General features: G+C 41.1%; 1 protein-coding gene across 1 annotated transcript in view; it reads right to left on the bottom strand.

Annotated features, from left to right (window-relative positions):
- The window catches only part of LOC136859000 (lachesin-like), a 1,149,967-nt gene that overhangs the window by 551,264 nt on the left and 574,155 nt on the right, over positions 1-24,548 (bottom strand). Inside the window, exon 4 of the mRNA XM_068225763.1 lies at positions 13,651-13,779. Coding sequence (XP_068081864.1) covers positions 13,651-13,779 — 129 coding nt within the window. The remainder of the gene's footprint in view (positions 1-13,650; positions 13,780-24,548) is intronic.

The following is a 24,548-nucleotide window of genomic DNA, read 5'->3' as shown; positions in this document are numbered from 1 at the left end:
ACGGAACTGTTAATCATCACAACTTCCATTACTGGAGCGTTGAAAATCCTCACTGGATCAGGGGAGCTCGATTTCAGGTACAATGGGGCGTCAACGTGTGGTGCGGGATACTAGGTGACAAGATAATTGGACCATATTTCTTCGAAGGAAACCTCACGGGACGACGCTATCTAGAGTTTCTTCGTGAGTACCTCCCACTCTTATTGGAGGATGTGCCCCTTATGACACGGTTACGGATGTGATTCCAGCAGGATGGAGCTCCCCCACACTGGTCGTTGGCAGTACGGAACCACTTGCATAGGACTTATCCTGGACGATGGATTGGACGAGGGGGTCAGGTCACATGGCCGGCTAGATCACCTGACCTTAATCTACTCGACTTTTTCCTCTGGGGTTATTTAAAGAAAAGAGTCTATGAGCAGGAGCCTGAGAGCCCGAATCATTTACGGCGGCTCATCACGGAAGCCTGCAGGCATATTCCACCACATATGTTGCAGCAAACAAGAATGTCTCTCCTCCACCGTGCTCAGACGTGCCTTAACGAAGCAGGTGGTCAATTTGAACATTTGCTTCATTAATCGAATCGCCATGCATAAGCCCATCGCACCGCTGTCGGTACAATCTCACTTTATTGCAAATAGCTCTTTTAAGAGCTCCTTAAAAAACAAACATAGCTGAGTACCTGCAATATGAGAACTGATCATGATTTAGATTTGTCGTCAACAACACGACTCTCATGAACATCAACAACACAATAAAGATTTTCGTCGTACACAGGACTCGAACCGCCTACTAACGAACACCGCTACTCTCCTCTAACTTTTAGCAAGCTCGGCTATCACGGGTTGCTGTTTGGTGGTGTTGTGTTGCTGCTACTTCTAGTCATTCACCAATAATATTCTCTGTACAGGACGTTTCTGCGACACATAATTTTCACGATTCTTCACCATCAATCGGTATTTTATCATTAATGCTGATTTGCTTGACACGAATAAACGAATTATGGAAAGCGTTGTAAGAGCAGACATTGTAGTGAGTAGTCAAGGTCAATATTTTTAGGTTCGACTATAATCTGCGGTTTGCATAAAACTGCGTGAATAGGGGCAGCTGTACCACCCGGTATATCAGTGGTATGAGTAAAGAAGTTGAATCAGTGGTAAGGCTTTCCGCAGATGATGTTATTCTTTACAGAGTAATAAATTAAACGATTATGAGCAACTGCAAAATGAGCTCGATAATATTGTGAGTTGGACAGTAGGCAATGGAATGATGATAAACGGGGTTGAAAGTCAGGTTGTGAGTTACACAGATAGGAAAAGTCCTCTCAGTTTTTATTACTGCATTTATGGGGTGAAAGTTCACTTTGGGGATCATTGTAATTATGTAGGTGTTAATACAAGGAAACATATTCTTTGGGGTAATCACATCAATATGATTTTACATAAAGGGTACAGATCTCTTCACATGGTTATCAGGGTATTTAGGGGTTTACTGTATAGTAAGGATGCAAAGGGGAGGGCATATAAGTCTCTGGTAAGACCCCAAATAAAGTATTGTTCCAATGTATGGGACCCTCACCGAAATTACTTGATTCTAGAACTGAAAGAAAGCAGCTCGATTTGTTCTGAGTGATATCTGACAAAAGAGTAGCGTTACAGAAATGTTACAAAGTTTGGCTTGTCAAGACTTAGGAGACCAGCTGCTTGACTAAGTGGTATGTTCCGAACTGTCAGTGGAGAGATGGCATGGAATGACATCGGTAGACGAATAATTTTGTGTGGTGTCTTTAAAAGTAGGAAAGATCACAAAATAAAGGTAAAGTGGGAATTCAAGAGGGCATATTGTGGCAAATATTCGTTTATAGGAAGGGGAGTTGGGAATAGGATTAACTTATCAAGGGAGATGGTCAAAAAATTCCAATTTGCAATCATTTAAAAAAAGGCTAGGAAAACTACAGACAGGAAATCTGCAACCTGGGCGACTGCCCTAAATGCAGATCAGTAGTGATTGTTTGACTACAACAAAAAATGTTTTGGACGGATGTACACCGTCAATCACCGAGCTCGATAGCTGCAGTCGCTTAAGTGCGGCCAGTATCCAGTATTCGGGAGATAGTAGGTTCGAACCCCACTGTCGGCAGCCCTGAAAATGGTTTTCCGTGGTTTCCCATTTTCACACCAGGCAAATGCTGGGGCTGTACCTTAATTAAGGCCACGGCCGCTTCCTTCCCACTCCTAGCTCTTTCCTGTCCCATCGTCGCCGTAAGACCTATCTGTGTCGGTGCGACGTAAAAAAAAAAACAACTAGCAAAAAAAAAAAAACACCGTCAATGCGGACGATATCGAAATATATTACCTCCGATTGCTACTTCTTTGGTCCTTTGACGATCTACGCACAGTGCCCTAAATGCAGATCAGTAGTGATTGTTTGACTACAGCAAAAATATTTTGGACGGATGTACACTGTCAATCCGGACGATATCGAAATATATTACCTCCGAATACTACTTCTTTGGTCCTTTGACGATCTACGCACTGTGAAATTCGTTCCAAAAAGCTGCAGAAAAATTAGACTTAGTCATTAACGAAGCCGAATGGAAAGAATTCTTGCAAGAGGCTGCCAGACACAAACTACGAACGCAATTGACATTGCTTTGCGCTATCATCTGGACACTCCGTACTTTTGCCAATATACCTGAATTGTGGACAACATTTCAGGACGCACTTTTATGAGATTTTCAGAGGCAGCACACACTACCTGAAGCCTACAACCTAACACTGCAAAAGTTGGAGAATCATTTTAAATAGCATGGCAAATCTTGCCAACAATTGAAGCTACAGACCGCTGTTGAGACCGTCGCGCAACATACCGTACAACAGAAGAGTACAACGTAGAAGAAGAAAGGTTGAACGGCAAGACAGCTTATGGAAATGTAAACGTGGAAAAGAATGTAATCGCTGTGAAAATATTACATGCAGTTATGATTGAAATTCCCATTTGTTACTTTTCTGACGGACCGGGAGGCTCCGGTGACACATTTGTGCCACATTTTACGAGATGAAAACAAGGTGTTTTTCCAGTTGCATGGACAGCTTTTGCTAAAAATCTCTTACCATTGGGACGCACAACACATTCGATTTTCAAACTACCTGTGCCCATCTTGAATACATTCGCACTCACACCAAGTACGTACAACTTTTTCGTGACTCAGACCTCATCATTTCGGACGAGATTTCAATGGTTGCGAGATACGCGCTGAGCGTTGTCGATCGATAATTAAAGGACATAATGAACAATAATCTCCCTAATGGAAGCAGAATAATTCAGTTTGGTGCAGATTTCCGTCAGGTGTTACCCGTTGTTAGACATATCAGTAGAACTGCCATCGTTAAAAGCACAGTAAAACGAATTTCCTTATGGTCTCATGATATAAATCATAAGTTGACTCAAAATATGAGTGCAAATGATGATCCCGTTTTCACTGAATCGTTAGTTATATTGGGTATGGTGATTAAGAAGTTCAAATGGATTACTATAATGAAGCGATCAAAATTCCGAAACCTTGTTGTTGTAATTACAACCTATTATTACCACCACCGCCTCTGTGTTGTAGTGGTTACTGTGATCAGCTGTCGATTCCCGGCTGTGCCACGAAATTTGAAAATTAGTACGAGTGATGGAACGGGGTCCACTCAGCCTCGGAAGGTCACTGAGTAGAGGGGGTTCGATTCACCCCTCAGCCATCCTCGAAGTGTATTTCCGTGGTTTCCCAATTCTCCTCCAGGCAAATGCCGGGATGGTACCTAACTTTAGGCCACGGCCACTTCCTTCTCTCTTCTTTGTCCATCCCTTCTAATCTTCCTATCCTGCCACAAGACCCTTGTTATGCATAGCAAGTGAGGCCGCCTGGGCGAGTTACTGGTCCTCTTTCCTAGTTGTATCTCCGGACCCGAATTCTCAAGCTTCAGGACACCGCCCTTGAGGAGGTGGAGGTGGGGTCTCTCGTTATTTCCGAGGGAATAACCAACTCTGGAAGGTAAACGGATTAAGAAGGAGAAGATGATGAAAATGTCATTTCCAATTTGTTAGCTAGAGAGCAAAAGGTTTCCCTCAGTTCTGATTCTGTTCAACATGAAGAAATAAACGAAGTTCTATTTTACCCCATGGAATTCTAGAACTGCTTAAATCCCACCGGTTTACTACCTCATACATTGCTTTTTTTAAAAAAAGCTATTATTATATAAATAAGAAATCGTAAGTCAAATGAGGATTTAATTAAAGGAGCAAAATTAATGAAAAACACTTAGGCGAGTACATCACCACTGTTCAATGCATTCATTCTGATAGAACCGGGCTCATACCCCGCATTGTCCGGCCCTATGTCTAAATGGTTAGCGTGCTGGCCTTTGGTCCAGAGGGTCCCGAGTTCGATTCCCGGCCGGGTCGGTGACTTTAACCTTAAATGGTTAATTCTGTTCGCTCGGGGAATGGGAATTTGTGCTCTCCCCAACATCCCTGCTCTCACAGACCATACATAACACTATCCTCCCCTACAATAACTAGTAGTTACCTACACATCGCAGATGCCGCCCACCCTCATCGGAGGGTCTGCCTTACGAGGGCTGCACTCGGAGAAATAGCCACAGGAAATTATTATTACTCCGCATTAACCTCACACCTTCTGATGCAATCATGCCTTTCCAAATGATAAGAAACAATTCCCAATACAAGTAGCTTTCGATATGGCCATTAAGAAATCACATGGTCAGAAGCTTCACTGGTAAGGAGTGTATTTGCCAGGATATGATTATTTTTCTTTCACATGGACAGTTATACTTGGCATTTTCACGAGTTCGTAGATGCGGTGTTATTTATTTTTGTGTTATTAATATTAATGTTATTTGCTTTACGTCACGCTAACTACTTTTATGGTTTTCGGAGACATAGAGGTGCCATAATTTTGTCCCGCAGGAGTTCTTTTACGTGCCAGTAAATCCACCGACACGAGGCTGACGTATTTTAGCACCTTCAAATACCTGACTGAGCCAGGATCGATGATAATAATAATAAAAATAATGTTATTTGCTTTACGTCCCACTAACTACTTTTACGGTTTACGGAGACGCCGAGGTGCCGGAATTTAGTCCCACAGGAGTTCTTTTACGTGAAAGTAAATCTACCGACATGAGGCTGACGTATTTGAGCACCTTCAAATACCACCGGACTGAGCCAGGATCGAACATGCCAAATTGGGGTCACAAGGCCAGCGCCTCAACCGTCTGAGCAACACAGTCCGGCATATTTTTGTGTTAAAGACACATGTAGTCAAAAAGTAAAGAATGATCATATTATACCTGCCAACATTGTTTTCAAGAAAGCTTTGTAAAATAAAGTAATCTGAAAAAAATGGCATCTGACGAAGGCAATATCTACTTCTTTAATGTCTACTATTTAAATGTTTTACAATTAAACATATTGTATATAGACTATAATTATAAGTAAGTTGCACAATGAGACTGATATTTATTAAAACAAAATCTGAACTCCATGGCACTACAGCCCTGAGGGGCCTTGGTCTACTAAGTGATCGCTGCTCAGCCAGAATTCGTGCAGATTACGAGGTGTCGAGTGGTCAACACGACGAATCCTCTGGAACGTTATTTATTATTATTAATATTTATTAATACTATTCAAAATAAAATATCTTTCATTAATAAATACTTGCATTTAATTATTTCTATATGCTGTATTACTAATCGGTCACTGATCACGATATTCGCACGGGTCAGCGAGTTTATCAATAATGTTCGACGTTTTCTCCTTTTATTATCATTTGGGAAATGCTGTGCTGAAAAATATCGAACCATGAAGCTTTTGTATGCAGTTTGTCTCGGCAACGAAAACATGATTTATGAATACAATGTGACACATGAAAATATTGGGGGACATAATTTCAGAATTGAGATTTATTATCAAAATAATTTACATGGAACTGCTTTTGTGTCTATAATTTTTCTCAAACAATAATTTGACGTCAAAGCGGCTGCCTGGCCGAGGCGGTAAAGGTGTGCTCGGTTCTCCCGGAAGGACGTGGGTTCGAATCCCCGTCAGGAAGTAGTAAAATTTAAGAAACGAGATTTCTACTTCCGGGGGTGCATATGGCCCTGAGCTTCACTCAGCCTACAACAAAAATGAGTACCAGGTTAATTCCTGGAGGCAAAGGCGGCCGGGCGTAGAGCTAACCACTCCAGCCCATCACGTGCCGAGGTTAACAATGGTGGAAGCCTTTACCTTTCACTCCTCCAAAGGCCTTCATGACGTATAGGGAGGTGAATTTGCTTTGCTTTGCTAATAATTTGACATCAAGCATGAGGTAAGCAGTGATATGCTTCTCAAATCGATTTCATACTGTCAAGGGATTTTAAGGCATTGATTATACTATGCTCAATGAGCAAAGTTAGTATTTATCTCATATGTGAGACAGCGAAGTGCTGTATTAGGATTGAGGAAGATGTAATGCCGACCTCGTAATACTTCAGTATCTGCAAGCTACTCAGCTTGCAGATCTAAAATTTCTTAGTAAGCTGTATGAGTTTTACGTTTTAGGTGTTAAGCTTTGATAATTTATAAATAAGAGAGCGGAGAATTCATGTGTAGTACAGATTCATCACTTTACTTGAGTGAGAATACTGCTCTGAGAGAAGTCGCATACACAAGATAGTCACCAACCGCCGTGCCATTTACATTCTTGTCTGACTTATTTCGATTAAGAAGATATTTGTAAATGTTACAAGTTTTTGATCACTATAATGACTAGCTCTTCGATAGAATATTAATGTGGTGCTTGCCACTTCGAAGGACTGACCACTTTTTCAGTTTTCGTACATCTTCTTTCTCTAATGATTCGTCGAATATGTGATGCAGTGAACCGGGTCCAAACAAGGCGAATATTATATACGAGAAAATCATCTTGCTGGCCACATGTGGCTTTAATATTTGTAGGTCATCTGAATGGGCAGCTGTCGTCCTGGAAGTCCATATTTCTTAATAGGCTGTAAAGTCATTTTTCAATAGAAGTCCAAGTCGATTGTTCTCTCCTTCAATATCTTCTCTAATATTTTCCCCCAAGAGGTGAATGTTTCAGCATAGGCTTCTCGTTGATTACGTTTTGTATTCTTGCCTTCCTTTCTATTCGTAGTTCAATAGTTTAATTTTCCTCTTAAAGATGACTCTTTCGTCTGGTCAGGTGTATATATATATATTCTTTTCAAGAAAACTGTCCTCGTCGGAGAGAACCGTTTACAGAAGGGTAGCGATATTTGAATGTCTTAAATCGTTATGACTATTTTTTTTCTTTTTACGATGTTCAATAGAAAGATTTCGTTCCCGCCTGTAAGAAAAACATTGCTGTGGATTCTTTTAAATATTTCTTTCAGAAGGAATGAGGGAACTTGTAAAAGGAGTCGTCTCCTTGTTACGGAAACCTTGTGACGCTGAAACCGCCGAGTGTCATTAAAAGGAATGCAAGTGTAGACCTGCAGATATTACGAGTCAAGAGAGATCAACTCGCTTTTTAAAAGACTTCCCTTTCACCTCGCTCTCAAAGCAAGCACACGATATTACACAAGCTTTCCAAAACGAGCCTGGAATTCAAGGCGCTCCTCATAGAGGTTTAACTTCAGACCAGCTGAAAAATTTGTTTTCACAGCTGTCTTCAGTCCACTGCCGAATGTTATGTTCCGTAGCACGAATTCTGAAATACTAACTGTTACTTTAATTACATCTTTGACTTCAGAGAGGAGATATATTGAAGAGCTCAGTAAACATGGAAACTGTAGGTTCAGAGTAACGTCTGTTAATAATGATATTAGGTTTACGTCCAAATTATTAAATAAATAAAAATTAAGGATATATTGTTATATAACCGAATACAACGAAGGTTGACATATAGCATCGTCATAGCCTGGCCTATGTTCCATTTGTGTTTAATGCGGATTGCTTATACGGAAATGTCACCACGGATCCTTGTTTTATGTCCCTCCCTTCTCGCATACGTCTGCGAGATATTCTGCACGTCTCCTCAAGTCACACTGATTCATTACCTTCGGTTTATAGCGACAACGAGAGCCGCAGGCATATTTTAACAGTCGGTAATGGTGCGCCGATGTATCGATGTGGATCTTGAACCTGAGAGCCCACACGGTTCAAATGGTAATCGTTTCATCAGGACATACTAGTGCACATGTCGTGTGAATATAAAATTCATATCACAAGTCTTTCAAGGTGTTCTGGTTTTTATGGACATGCGTCCACATAGTGAAAATTCTGCATCTTAAAGAAGGGAATGTAAATAAATCCATCCATCCATCCATCCATCCATCCATCCATCCATCCATCCATCCATCCATCCATCCATCCATCCATCCATCCATCCATCCATCCATTCTTAATGGGCTGTAAAGACATTTTTCAATAAAAGTCCAAGTCGATTGCTCTCTCCTTCAATATCTTCTCTAATATTTTCCCCCAAGAGGTTAATGTTTCAGCATAGGCTTCTCGTTGATTACGTTTTATATTATTGCCTTCCTTTCCATTCGTAGTTCACTTTGTTTCATTTTTCTCTTAACGATGATTCTTTCTTCTGATCGGGTGTATATAATTAATGCTGTACTCATTGCGGGTGTAACTCTCCAGATCTAGATGGCTCGTTACTCAATTTTACGACATCGAACACACATCTTTTAAGGTTAACTGAGCATAACTTAAAGGATTAAAGACCAGAATGTTATAAGAAATTAAACTCACACTGAACCCAAATGCAGGACTTAACTATTTCTTTCATTCGTTCTTTCTTTCTTGCTTTTTCCTTTTACTCCGTTTACCTCCCCAGGGCTGGTTTTTCTCTCGGACTCAGTGAGGGATGCCATCTCTACTGCATCAAGGGCAGAGTCCTGAAACGTGAGACTTTTGATCAGGCGGTCACAGCTGGAAAGTAGGGCCGGCACCTTGTCCAGGCGGCCTCACATACTATGCTGTACAGGAGCCTCGTAGGGGGATGGGGTAATCGGAAGGGAGAGACAGGGAAAAGGGAAGGAAGCGACCGTGGAGTAAAGTGAGGTACCATCCCGGAATTTGCCTCGAGAAGTGGAAAACCACGGAAAACCACTTCTAGGATTGCTGAGGTGGGAATTGAACTCCCTATAACCAGTTGACCTCAAGAGGTTGAGTGCACGCAGTTCCAGCCCTTGTACCACTTTTCAAATTTCGTGGCAGAGCTGTGAATCGAACCCGGACCCCCAGGGGTGGTAGCTAATCACGCTAACCACTACACCCACAGAGGCGGACAGGACTTAACTATACATGGTCAAGTTCCTACTTTACCTTCGTTTGAACCTTATCGCTGACAAGTCGGCCACGGAGTCAGTATCATGCTCATTTTCCTCTAAATCTCCATCACCTTTAAAACTATTTCGAATTATTTTCGTATCATCGGGTAGTTATATTTCTAGTCGAGATAAAATAGATCTCGCTTCTGTGGTGTAGTGGTTAGCATGATTAACTGTTACCCCCGGAGGTCCGGGTTCGATTCCCGGCTCTGCCACGAAATTTGAAAATTGGTACGAGGGCTGGGACGGGGGCCGCTCATTCAACTGAGGGGTGTTCGATTCCCACTACAGCCATCCTGAAAGTGGTTTTGCGTGGTTTTTCCACTTCTACCTGAGGCGAATGCCCGTATGGTGCCTAACTTAAGACCAAAGCCGCTTTCTTCTCTCTTCCTTATCTATCCCTTCCAACCTTCCCTTCCCCCCCCCCCCCGAAACAAGGCCCTCGTTCAGCACAGCAGTAAGACTGCCTGGGGGAGGTACTTGTCCTTCTTCCCAGTCTTTTGCACCGACCCAAAGTCTCATCCTTCAGGACACTGCCGTGTGGTGTTAGAGGTAGGATCCCTCGCTGAATCTGAGGGAAAAACCAACTCTGGAGGATAAAATAATTAGGAAAGAAAGAAAGAAAGAAAGAAAGAAAGAAAGAAAGACAGAAAGAAAGAAAGAAAGAAAGAAAGAAAGAAAGAAAGAAAGAATCAATCATCGGGTAGTTACATCTCTAGTCCAGAAAAATGTACAGATATAAAGGACACTTAATTGTAATTATTAGGTAGCAATAAATCTAATTCCTCAACGAGCTTTTCACCTATTCCCATCTGACATATAATTTAAATATGTTTATACTTAGTACTAAAATATTATCGTGTTTAAATTTCTTGATGGATCCAATCATTTTACATCCGTTTCTCAGCACAATGTATAGCAAAATGTAGCTCCCCCCGAAATGATCTTATTATGGCTAATGCAGGCGTATGGGCAGTACCGAGTAATTACTACGTCAGAGTGTTAATAAATGTAACCGTAGAGCAAAGTGTACAGAGCGAGCTGGCCGGGCGGCTAAGGACACGCACCTCTGAGCTTACATTCGGGATATAGACGGTTCGAACCCTACTGTCGGCTGCACCAGGCAAATGCTGAGGCTGAACTTTGTTAAGGCCACAGCAGCTTCCTTCCAACTCCTAGCCCTTTTTTTATCCCATCGTCGCCATAATACCTATCTCTGTCGGTGCGATGTAAAGGCAAAAGTAAGAAAAACACAAAACAAACAAAGCCAATTGTGTCCAATAACAGTTTCAAATTCAATGGGAAAGATAAAGCCAAACTACCATATTCCTAACCTTCCCTGATGCGCCTCATTTTATCATAGACATCGGTCTTTATTTGTTTCCTATAATCGCATAGCCGGGCTGGGTGGATCAGCGTTTGAGACACTGGCCTTGACCCCAATTTGGCAGGTTCCATCCTAAGTCCGGCGTTATTTCAAAGTGCTCAAATACATCATCCTCGTGTCGGTAGATTTACTGGCATGTAATAGAACTCCCGCGGGACCAAATTCCGACTCCTTGTCGTCTCCAAAAACCGTAAATGTAGTTAGTGGGACGTAAAAACAATATTCTTCTTCTTCTTCCTCTTCTTTATCTGCTTACCCTTCAGGGTCAGTTTTTCCCTCTGGCTTAGCGAGGGATTCCACTTCTACCCCCGCAAGGGCAGTGTCCTGGAGCTTCAGACTCTGGATCCAGGGATACAACTGGGAGGATGACCAGTACCTCACCCAGGTGGCCTCACCTGCTATGATGAACAGGGGCCTTGCGGGGTATGGGAAGATTGGAAGGGATTGGCAAGGAAGAGGGAAGGAAGCGGACGTGGCCTTAAGTTAGGTACCATCCCGGCATTTGCCTGGAGGAGGAGTGGGAAACAACGGAAAAACACTTTCAGGATGGCTGAGCTGGGAATCGAAACCACCTCTACTAAGTTAACCTCCGGAGGCTGAGTTGACCCCGTTCCAGCCCTCGTACCACTTTTTCAAATTTCGCGGCAGAGCCGGGAATCGAACGCGGGCCTCCGGGGGTGATAGCTAATCATTCTAACCACTACACCAGAGAGGCGGACTACAATAACATTATTATAATTGCATAACCTAAGTGATTGTTTTTGAGCATCCAGCCAGCATCCAGTCTGATGACTTAACAGACAGACTGAAATAAGTTGCTAAACATCAGACAAACATGGCATATAATGACTTAAAGACATAATAAATGAAACAATAACAACAGACATTTTATCAGCGGAACATGCAAAGCGGGAAAGTTAGCCGATACCACAATCGTAGTCAGAGGATTTACACTTTCACGGAACCGGCCGAGTTAGCCGTGGGGCCAAGGGCGCGTGGCTATGAGCTTGCATCCGGGATAGAGTGGGTTCGAATCCCACTGTCGGCAGCCTTGAAGTTGGTTTTCCGATGTTCCCATTTTCACACCTGGCAAATGCTGGGGCTGTACCTTAATTAAGACCACGGCTGCTTCCTTTCTACTCCTAAGACTTTCCTATCCCATGCCGTCATAAGACCTATCTCTGTCGGTGTGACGTAAAGCAACTAGCATTTTCACGGAAATCCCAACTACAGGAACGAATTTTTTAATTTAAGGAATCTCACGCGTTTTGACCGCAAGTAGAACCGTGGCCGTTCTGGTGAGATGTTTGTGATGATGTCATTCTGTTCCCACACCCCAGTAAAATTTGGCTTTTTCTTGGTATTTTGCGTCTAAATATGAATTATCCCCCACCCCCGCCCCCATGGCACTACAGCCCTGAATGGCCTTGGTTTACCAAGCGACCAGTGGTCAGTCCGAATGACTGCAGATTACGAGGTGTCATGTGGTCACCACAATGAATCCTCTCGACCGTTATTCTTGGCTTTCTAGACCGGGGCCGCTATATCACCGTCAGATCGCTCCTCAATTCTAAACACGTAGGATGATTGGAACTCGAACCAGCCCTCAGATCCAGATAAAATCGCAGACCTGGCCAGGAATCGAACCCGGGGACTCCGGGTAAGAGGCGGGGACGCTACCCCTACACCACGGGGCCAGCAAGTAAGAATTACAATCGTCTATACACAATAAAAGTAGTTGCCGAGATAGTCTACCATTTTTAGTTCTGATAGCCTCCTAACTTCATGCTTGAAAATGAATTATAAGATAATCCCTCCTTCAGGTTTGCATGAGTGTTGTTATTGTGATTAGATAACTCATAGTCTCCGATTTCTCAAGGTAATTAAGTTCTCTTTATTTGTACACTGCAAGGTATTTTAGCTGCAAGTACCTTTTAACCATATACAAGCACGTCTGCCAATTTGCCGATTAGAAATCGAAGCCTCGCCTCAAAAAATGACAGCTATTTATAACAACGCTACTTATTACTATACCGAGGTAGATGATACAGTGATTATAGCAATGGAAAATCCAATCCACGGGTACGTGACTTCGTTTCACAAACCCCACACTCACTGACCAGGATTCAAATCACGGCTGTTTCGGTGAGACACCAGTGACTATAAATTATGAAATAATTACTGATACTAAGTGGACCATACATATCTGTGAGGATATGGCCCTACCTATGACGAATTCTAATTATGAATCCATACGAATTATCCAATGAAGGTTAAAATTGCCGACCCAGCCTGGAATCGAACCCGGGACTCACTGTACCAACGGCCTGCACGCTAACCATTGAGCCACGGAGCCGGATATTAATAAAGGTGAAAAGAGGGTTTAAAAGGAGAACCTTAAAGTAAGTGAGGAAAACAACCGTTGTTGACCCAGAGATGGGTAGCACAGTACGCGGCCAGCAAGAGTACGGATAAGGAGTTTCTTCTTTTCTGTTTGTTATTAATTATCTGTGGTCGGCTGTAACGTGGATTAAACCCAGTTCTACGGCCGAATTCCCATTCTGACAGCAACCGTATGTAGAGAGATAGTTGCATTATTTTTCGTCTCTATGGTGATTCGAAGTGCGATGTGTATTAAGACGATCAGAAAGACTTAGTCTCCGAGCTAGAAGAGTTAAACGTACAGGGCTTAATTCACCGATCCTGTCAAGAATCGAACCCAGTACCCCCTGAAACGAAAGCTACGACGCTGACCATTCACCCAGTAAAATACACATCATAAGTGATATGCTGTAATTCAAATCCCTTTTCGTGAATAACAGTGCTCTTACGTGAGTTGGACGACAATGTCATGCAGGTGTAATCAATAGCACTCACAGTTAACATTAAGGATGATCCTCTTGCTCACAGCTGGGGGCACATCATTGGACGCTATACAGAGGAACGCTCCCATCTGTCTCCGGTCCAGGCGCCAGAAGTGGAGCATACTTCCATTGTACGTGTCCACTGAAACAATACAAAACAAACACGTTTACTGTATATTGATACACACAGTTTCATTGAGCTTGGATGCAAGATTGGATGAATATATTTGTTTGAGCGACGCTTTCATGCCATTTGTTACAGGACTTGGCTGCGGGAAGTCTAGCGATATTTGTGCCCCTGTACCGTTTGTACATACCCCTGCTACTTTACAGTTGTCAATATCAACAATGTCAAGATGAGACAATATACGTGAAAGTAACAAACTTGATCTACCCCATACTGGAAGGCATAGAGCACTCTAAACACTGTATCTCACTGGCGATTTTATTCGTATCAGAAGCATACATTTTACATTGCATAATGGTACTTAATGACATACATATCAAATAGTGTCTGCCCAAAATTTTGCCAAATCACGGGCATTAGGTGTTGCAGCCATCAAGTCCTCTATTGTGCATCTTAAAGGACACTTACTACAGTTCATGAAATGGGCTGTGGTTTGGTCTTCACCACATTCGCATTGCCTGGATGTGCCAGGAAAGCCCCACTTTACCATATTGGTTCTTGATCTACCAACCCCAGTGCGAAGCCTGTTCAGCGATTTCCACGTAGACCAATGTTCCTCGTGTCCTGGGGGGAGATGTTCAATTGGTAGCATCCAATCAGCAAGTTGAGGATTTCTAGTTCTCCATAATCTCAACCGTGTGGATTGGGCAGATTCGTTTAAATCTTCGGTTGTATTCAGGAAACTCCTCCTAGACCTCAATCTTCGGTGGGCAGGTTCATATCCATTTAATGGGTGTGCACATGAGGCAAGTGCTTTAGTTCTCTCATTCATGGATGCAACTTCTCTTCTTATATCTGGTGGGGCGATTCCAGCCAAACAGTAGATTCTATCTCGTGGAGTTGGTCTCAAGCAGCCAGTAATGAGTCGACATGTTTCATTTAGAGAAATGTCAACTTGTTTAGCATGACTTGATCTGTACCAAACAGGGCAAGCGTACTCTGCAGCGGAGTAACACAGAGCCAGGGCTGTAGTTCTCAACGTCTTTGGATGTGTACCCCAATTGGTTCCAGACAACTTGCGAAGGATGTTGTTTCTAGCCGACACTTTCTGCTTTCATTGATGACTCTGACCAACATACACATTACAGGGAATTTGGGGAATATTGCTAGAGCACCAAAACGTATGACGTCTAAATAATATCCTACTAAGCAAAAAAAGAAACAAAGCAAGAAGGAAATGAAGTTGAAAATTTGAAGTTTGTAACTCAGGTTGTTTTTAAGGATGAACGACGGGGCTCTGCTGACACCCATTACAGTATTGTCCAGTGCGAAAATGTTCGCTTCTTGTAACTTATATTGGAAGTTTTCATACAACTTTCGTATGCCTACTACTTGAATTTGCAGTGAAGTGATGTACTTATATACCTTCTTGTACATTAAGCATGCATACGTCCTGAGGAGGCAATGTACAGATGCAGTGCAATGAAGTACTTAGAATTGCTTCTTACATACGGCACCCCTGCTTACCGACAGTCAATATCTGCCTCTGGCTCTTGATAATGTTGACTCTTCTAATCTCAGGGGTTCAGGGCTTTTCAGTCAGTTGCCGACTTAAATCGGCGGGTAGTAAAAGGAAATCTAATTACTACATGAAAAAAAAATTTAGAAGTGGGCTAAAATGGATTTATTTTAGGGAGAATATATATACGTTTCATAGATGTGAAGCATCGAATAATAAAATAAATTTTGTTCATTTCACAAGACAGCTGACATAACTTTGACACAAAAGAAAAATATGACCTCAAGAACTATTTTATTGATATTTAGTTAAGTGAAACGTTAATTGTCATTCCAGAATATATATTCAATAAAAAAACAATGAAAAGAGTAAAACCTGAAAATTACTATCGGATTTAAAGTAACGCCGTTGGTCGATTCACTTGATCTGTGAAGATTCAATTTCCGTAAACCCACTCCGAATTTTTTTTAACTAAGTTTATCCACCGATCACAAAATACCACGCAGGATATCATCAGCTACCGAATGGACCCTTAATCGAACGGAAACAACCTCAGGTTATATTTGAACCGATTAATTATACACAAGAAAAAATATTTAATTCATATGTTAACTTGCTCCTTGGCAAGGCATGATGCTCCAAGATTCACTGTTATCAAATCTCTAATCTCTCTGTAAACATTCATGATCGCACCATGTTGTGTCACAACCAGACACCTAGAAATAAAGTTATTAATTAATTAATAGCTTTATTTCTGTTCCACTCAACTGCAATATTCATAAAGTGTAATTAAAAACTTGAGTTTACATTTAAGTTAACACACAAATAACTCTCGGGATATGTTAGTTTATAATAAACCAATCTAAATTGAATACCAATAAGCGCGGATTTCTGAAAATTAATCTTAACGCTTCTCTGAATAATAATTAATTTAATCGGACCGCCTATGAACGGTACCAACAATCTACGATTCTCTTTCATTTATTCAAGTGCCTTATTTTATATCATTATAATTATAAGTATTTTTTCTCTGATATTTTTAAATGTGGAGATAAATTCTGAACAAGGAGAGAGGAACATCGTAGTGGGTGAAAGAATTGTGAGGGTAAAGCACATGCAGCAGCGCTCGAATTGAGGACCCATTTGTTTAGGTGAAACCATGATTTTACTTTGGATGTTTAGCATTACCTTAGGCCTTCGAAATATATGTGATTCGGAAGAAGAAGTGACAGTAATATAAGGCTATTGAGGGGGGGGAGGGGTGGGGAGATCACCAGAGTCTAAGTATCTCGGTTCGTACATCATGGAAATTTGAGTACTGGATTTACAAATCAGTCACATTATTCAGGTTGGATGGAATAAAACATGACAGGTGTGATAAGTGATCGGCGGATCTGTAATAGGACGAAGGGAAGTGTATTCAGATTCGCTTTGAACCCACTCATAATATACGCCAGTGAGGAATTCCACGAGGAAAAAATTAGATGTGCAGATAGGAAATGGAGTGGGGCGATATGAGAGATATCCGGTTTTGTGGAAATATCAAGGAAGGTACAAGAGAAGAGACTGCTACGGTTTGGACACATCGTGAGACGAGAAGAATACTGTGTGAAAATGTGAGTAAGCAGCATGCAGGTGGCGGGAAGAAGAGCAGAATGGAGGCCAAAGAAGAGATGGAAGGGCGATGAAAGGACTGTGTGTAAGAGGACATAAGGGAGAATGTATGAGGAGGACGCATTAGAAAGGAATAAATGGAACAGTAAAATTAGGAACAGCAACTTCTAATAAATAAGAATTTTATTGCAGCCAATGTCCACATAAGAAGTAAATACAATATCTTTCCACTTATTTTCACCAAGTTTGTTTGCACTTTTGATAACTGTCATGTCCATTATTCATTGGCAAGATGGGTGATCGTTTGCTGCCTACGCTTGAACTGTAAAGCGTGATATTTCTCTCAGTGTCGGTCACAGAATCTGCACACGCAATCCGGGCCTGGTTCATGGTAATTCAAGGTCTGGAATACTTTATGATGAAACCCATCTATGGCAAACCTCGTAACTGAATGCTGTAAGTCATATCCTATGCGTGTCCATTCTCGGTTGATCATGGCGTCTGTACCGTAGAAATCCATCCCAATATCTGCTCTTTTTTGTTTCAGTTCTTGTAAGAGTTCTCGATAACTTCTTGTGGATGGTAGCAGTAGGTGAAGTTTTACATCCTCCACTAAAAACGTTTCCCTCGCCAATACATAGACTAGTCGAGATGGAGTGCATTTCGAGACTCGCTTGAGGAACCTCGCTTTCAGACTTTCCAATTCTTTTAGTTGTTTCTTCGAGGGGAACTCCCATATTAACTCCAGACCATATGTGGCTATAGGCTTGCGTGGTAGCTGCTTGATGTCGTTGATGTTCCCAATTGCTGTGGCCTCAGGTGTATCGAGAAAGACGTTCCAGTTACTTGAATTGTTACTTCTAATTTAGAGCAAAGAAAGTGTGAGGAAAGAGAAGGAGAAATATTTATTAACAGGTTGACCACCGTGGCAGTCAAATGTGACTGACACCTGTGTATTCATGCAAGGCCGCGTCAGATAGATAAGAGAGACCACAGCTCTGGCTGGGCCAGTTGAATCAGACTGACATATCGTCGTTGCGCCTGCGAATACGGCTATTATGATATTGTGTGGGGGAAATACTGACCCGCAGCACAAATCACACAAGAGCGAGAATTCCTTGGAATTACTCACGTAATGTCGAACCTTACCGGACAAAGTTCTATCACGTAACAGGTTTTCGCAGGTGTAACGACGATATCTTGAATTTCATGTTGTGGAGTGACGACGTTGCCTCTTGATAAACTTTTAACGAAGATTTAATGACTACCTCCGATCAAGAAAGAAACTAAGGTTATAAACATGAAATACATAATTTCAACGCACAAACTAGGCAAATTAAATATTAACTGCTACGTTACAAGTAATACGCTTACAAAATGGCATAGAAAGTGTGAGAGAATCGCTCTTTACCTTTAGGTTCGGTACCAATACCGCCCACAAATTCCAGTGGTAAAATATATTCCGCTCCTAGGGAAGCTTACACCAAAAATACCGTGGAATCCCATCTTATCATTTTTCTTCTCCTGATTCTTATTCTGTCACTTTTCCCACACATGTAGGGTCGCGGGTGCGAACTGTGTATATGGCGCTATTTTACGGCTGGATGCCCTTCCGACAACAACGCTATATGGAGGGCTGTATTCACTATTGCGTGTTTCTGTGGAGGTTGGTAGTGTGGCGTGTTGCCTGAATATGAAGAGGAGAGTGTTGGAACAAACACAAACACCCGGTCCCCGAGCCTGAGGAATTAATCATCGACTAGGCCTATAATCGAACCCGGCTCCCGCTGAACGGAAGGCCTCAACTCTGACTGTTCAGCCAAGGAGACTGACATAACGTGGAATCCAATGTTTTAACCCGCGGTTACTCGCATGGTGAGTGCGGCGCTCACCTTCGTAGTATATTGCTTCTTGTTGGAATGTTACAAGACCTCCACCTTTGAAAGTCCCTGTACCTTTGTACCAGATTATTATGAAGGGGATGTATCAGTCATTTTCATTATCTTTGAAAACAAACACCCGCAGTTCATTATTAGGCACGGCAGTGTATGTTTGGTGAGCGGTGCGCTCAGTAGCGAGGAACTGTGCTACTTATATTTCGCTCATTGTAATAAGTCAGGGTTTGTTTTATGCTTGTGTTTAATGTGAAATGTTTATACCGTGGCCGTTGTTAGACAATATTTACAAGTTATTGTGGCATCCAGTGATCAGATACTTTCGTGGTTGTGTGAAACGAAGGAGGAAAGGTCTTGAACATCGAGACTGATGGTAATGAAACAGATGAGGTTTACGGAAGTGATCATAACTCTGTTTCAGAGTGTCTTCAAGTTCTGGGGAATGACAGGAACTTTCGTTTATAGCAAACTGTGATATCAATGTACATAGCTTGTTTCACGGCTGGATGCCCTTCCTGACGCCAACCTCAGTTTAAGAACTAATAAAGATGAAATAAATGATGGTGAACGAAGTTGGCTAAATAGGTCGAAGGAATTGGCTGTAGTCTATGAATAGAAACTGCCCCGGTGTTTGCCTGGAAGCCTAAACAGAAAACCATTCTCAGGACAGCTAACGGTGGGGATCGAACTCACGCGTCTTCCGAATGTAGAGCTTGCCTCCATAGCCACTCCACGCGGCTATTTATTAATTTATTAATTATGCCTTCGCAGGTGGCGGAGTTAGGGCTCTTGGCCCTATCATACATTTAATATCGAGCGAGTTCGCTTTGCGGTTAGGGGCGTGCATTTGTGTGCTTGCATTTGGGAGATAGTGGGTTCGAACCCCACTGTGGGCAGCCCTGACGATGGTTTTCCGTGGTTTTGTCAGCCACATTCAGTAGGTAGTCTCGGCAAGCGGTCTTAAACTTAAGTAATGAAGTGATATTTCTGACACTGACAGTCAGGCAATTCCAAAGTCTGGAACCCGTCACAACGAAAAGGTGTTGTACAAAGAGGACCGGTGAGCAGGGATAGAAAGGGAGGAAACAGAGCGGGTATTACTACTGTGAAAAGAGGGTAAATATTTAAGCTAGGAGGAAAATAGTGGTTTGCCTTCGGTGAGCAGTCGGTGTATGTGCATCAGTATGTGATATGCTAATCGTTTATCAGGTTTCAGCCGTGAAACAGTGTGACAGTATGGGGTGACATGTGTATCATAATTCAGATTGTAAGTAAATTTAAGGCAGAAATTAAGAGCTCTATGAAGTTTCAAAGTCTGCTCCTTTGTTGCCTGGCATGAATAATTGTACTCATCAGTATAACAATCCCTTAACCATAGAGCAAAATTGATGAGGGGAGGTATATAATATTATCATCTCCAGCTGTACTCTTTCTTCTTGACATTTATTATGTCTATCTCACGACTTTAAACCATTTTCGGAGGACATGACAGCAACTAATTCATATTTCAATATGTTACTCTGTATTTACGTGAAGCTTTTAGTTTATATATTTTACGTAATAACCGTAGCAAATCTACAATCATCATTTACATAAAGTATTAATTTGATATTTAGTAAACTTATGCGTGTTTAAAATGTATCCGTTATTACCTTAATCTTCTTCTTCTTATGATTATTAGTATTATTATTGTCGCCTCTGTCGTGTACTGGCTATTGTGATTATCTGCCACCCCCAAAATCCCGGGTTCGATTCCCGCTCTGCCACGAAATTTGAAAAGAGGTACGAGGGCTAGAACGGGAAGTTTAATTGGGTGTACAGATTTTATCTGTATTGATGATTTATTGAAGATGAACATTACAGGCTTTTCGCCCAAATACATGTTCCCATTACAAAACAACAATAAAACTAAAAATAAAATTTTACTATGTCTACTATGTGGTCACTAACATGGACGGGAACCAGGCCTGCTGTAAACGCCACCCCTATAACTAACTTACTCTAACATCCTAACTTAATTTTCTGTCCTCTCACACAGGCGGAAACCAGACCACATGTGAGACGCCACCACTAAAATTACTGGCCGGCCATGCCGTCACCCCTAGTGAAGGAAAAGGGAACCACCCCCTGAAACGACACGTCTGTTCCCTCCTTACAGCTGACAAAGCTAGATCCTCACTATTCCGTTTGGCAACAAGCTACATGTGTGCTGAAGTCCAGCTCCACATGCACCGTGCCTCCCTCTCTCCTTCCTCGACCTCTAACTATTAACACTTGCCAACAACACTTGAGATAGGACTGCCCTTTCCCTCCCTCTTATGTCGCTCCTTCCCCCTTCCCTTTCACTCTATAACTCTTACACATTTATCCCTCTCTTATACGTCTACTTTAACTCTTACACCCACTTATTTACCAAGACCTGTCCTTCTATCCTCAAGCCTCTTTGAATCAACATTTCGTCATCAGCAGGGCAATGAATTCCAGACCCGCTGACTTAACATTACGTCATCCGCAGCGCATGTGCCTTCGTTCTTCTTGCCTATCGTCTTGATCACCTACTGACTTTGCAGTTCATAATATTGCTTATGCACTGACCTACTTCATTTAAATTCCAGTTCACTTGTGAATCAAAAGATGAGTCATATCTCTCAATTTCAAGTGAGTTTACAGGGGTTCTATTACAATCTCAACCGTTCTCGAAGTCGTTTCCTGTAGTTTTCACACTTCTCCTCCGTGAAAATGCCGGAATGCCACCTAATTTAAAGCTACGGCCGCTTTTTTCCCCTCTTCCTTGCCTACCCCTTCCAAACTTTCCATACCCCCACAAGGTCTCTATTCATCAAAGCAGGTGAGGAGGCCTGGGAGAGATACTGGTCCTCCTCCCCTGTTGTATCCACCGAACAAACGTCTTACGCTTCAAAACACTGCCCTTGAGGTGGTAGAGGTGGGATTCCTCGCCGAGTCTGAGGTAAACACTAACCCTGGAAATTAAACCAATTAAGAAAGAAAGAATTATTATTATTATTATTATTATTATTATTATTATTATTACTATTATTATTATTATCATCATCATCATCATCATGCTAGCTATTTAACGTCGCATTAGTATTGATAGCTTTCCGGTGGAGCAGGAATAGACAAGAGCTACGCTTGTTCATAATGTGTATATATGACTTTAATTAAGGCACAGAATTCAACATCAGAACTTGATTTAAACAACCATTCAGCCCTGACGTAATCGATGAATGTCTAGAATACGTTCCAGACTTTTCTCTCTCTACTTTAGTATTCAGGTTTAAAAACTATATTCTGTCGATCTCGCGTCACGTCTTATGTCACAGACGAAGGTGGCAACTGAACCTTTTTTCCACGTTTTATACATACTCTAATCGCATAAAGAATGAAATATTAAAAAAGGAGTCTTAGTCCTCATACCAAAATCCAATTTTATGATTGTAGATGTTATTAAAAATTCATATTATTTCATGAACTGCAGTTCTCATACCTAAAGTTATTTATCGCTAGGAACTTAGATCGATCCCCCCTTCAAGATTCGTACATAGATCTGCTTACTATTAATATTACTGTAAGTTAAATTAATTTACAACACGCAAAATCATATTTTAAATAGTAATCAACTGAATGGTTTAATATTATTACCCATTCACAATAAGAAATCCGAACGTCATTGTTGAGACAAGAATCGTAGTCGACTTTAAAGTTAAAGAGTATGTTTCAAAAAGTTTCAGTTTATGCTTACTTCAGTTTAGGCGTTGTTTTAGGAATGGCTTTGAAATGAATCGGTTAAATATACACATTCAAGCTGACACGGCTTCATGTAAATAGCAGTGATGCCCCGAGTAACAACGCAGCGCTTACCTCATGCAGATACGATATTTACTCATAGAACGATTTGAATGTTACTGTCAAATAAATATACGCTATCAAAGTGTTCACTGTTTGGTCATGTCACTGAATTCTCATGCTACAGTAAATTAGTGAGAAATCAAACCCCGTACAGGTCATGGAGGAAATGGAAGGGATCGATTGCTTTTATCTTCCCTCTTAAACTGCTAAGGTTAGTTCTGTGTCCGGCTGTCTTTGCTCGAACGACTTTACCTGGTGCTCACTTATTTGATTCCGATACTATAGTAAACGAAAAACAAAAGCGGCATCCGTAATGACTATAAAAATTTTAAGGGAACCGGGAAGTGTGATAGGCTCAGAATTGTCATTTTTCGTTTTTGACCTTTAAAAAAATCTCTCTCTTTCCTGAAGAATTTGGTGTATCAATAATTGTTCTGAAGTTATATTCGAGGCAATAAAATTAGGTTTAATCATTATATGCCAGCTACCAGTGAAATATTCTTTTTGGATTTTCAGTGAGTCATAGTTTTTAAATATTTGTGTATCGTTTTCTCAGAAACTATCACATCAATGTATTTGAAAGTTGGTTGTCTCTTAGACACGATATAGATCTGCTTGTGTAAGTAAATTGAATCAGATATCTTGTTTAGTTCCTGGAGACCACATTGAAGAGTACTGGAAATGTTACAGAAAATTTCAGTTTTCAACTAGGATATAAAAAATTAATAATTTCTAAACTCCTGTAAACAATAGGTCGAAATTTTACTTCTGCAGCTCAAAAATGGTTTACATATTATGCATGGAATGTTTCTTGAGTATGGTTTGAGTATTTTCTCAGAGAAAGGTACATCAGTTAAAGGAATTTTAACAATACTTTTAAAAATATTAGTTTTATAATGTTCTTTCTGACATAAAAATGTAAACATAGAAGCTGCGTATTCTACCCAAATAATGATGAATGTATTCTTAATATATCAAAAGAACATTTAAGGAAATACCCCTTTTAGTTTCTGAGATACGTAACTAAACATCGGAAGTTATATTTGTTTCACACTTCCTGGTTCCCTTAAATGTATTCATTGTCTTCAACCATACTCTGAGAGGCTCTGGGTCACCATTTTCTGAGGGATATCCTAGTAACAACTGAACCCTTTTTATGGACTAAGTCAACCCCACGGACATGACCTCCCTCCGGAAGTTGTAGCTTTATTTCTGAATGCTGTATATGAATTTCATGACGATTAATTTAATATGTAACCCTCATGTGCTCTAAGGACACATATCATTGTTGACTGTATCATTCACATGTTTTAAACGTTATATTGAGGAGTCACAGACATTGGGGTATACAGACATCACTAATATAAAATAACTATGGCTTGTCTCAGTGATTGACGCGTTTCCAAGTAACAGAAGAATACTGGAATATTTCTTTATTTATTATGGCTTCTTCCATGTGGCGAAGTTATGGCACACGTCCGTCTCTTACACTTAACAACAATACAACAAATAATACTAAGGTTGCCTATTGCTAATTATACTACTTATACTATTTCCTAAATTAAGCTTAAGTTACACACCCACACAATATGCAGCTTATTAGCTCGTTAATTCAGTTCTCTTTTCTATCTCACACAGACACTTGCACACACACTTACAATGTACACGCTTATCAACTACCCTTACGTTTACATTATATAAAACTAACAGAAACAATTTTTAATTTTACAGTTACCAATCACATGCACACAATACACACATCAATCGGTAACTCTGAACAGGAAGTCTCGGCAAGATATTTTAAATTTGAAGAAGGAGTCAATGCCCCTGATACTTACTGGCAGGGAATTCAAAAGCCTGGAACCGGTTACAATAAAATATTTATT

This window comes from Anabrus simplex, chromosome 1 (genome assembly GCF_040414725.1).
Source record: "Anabrus simplex isolate iqAnaSimp1 chromosome 1, ASM4041472v1, whole genome shotgun sequence".
NCBI classification, from domain to species: domain Eukaryota; kingdom Metazoa; phylum Arthropoda; class Insecta; order Orthoptera; family Tettigoniidae; genus Anabrus; species Anabrus simplex.
Note: the sequence above shows the minus strand (reverse complement) of the source record. Positions and strands in the feature narration are given on the sequence as shown.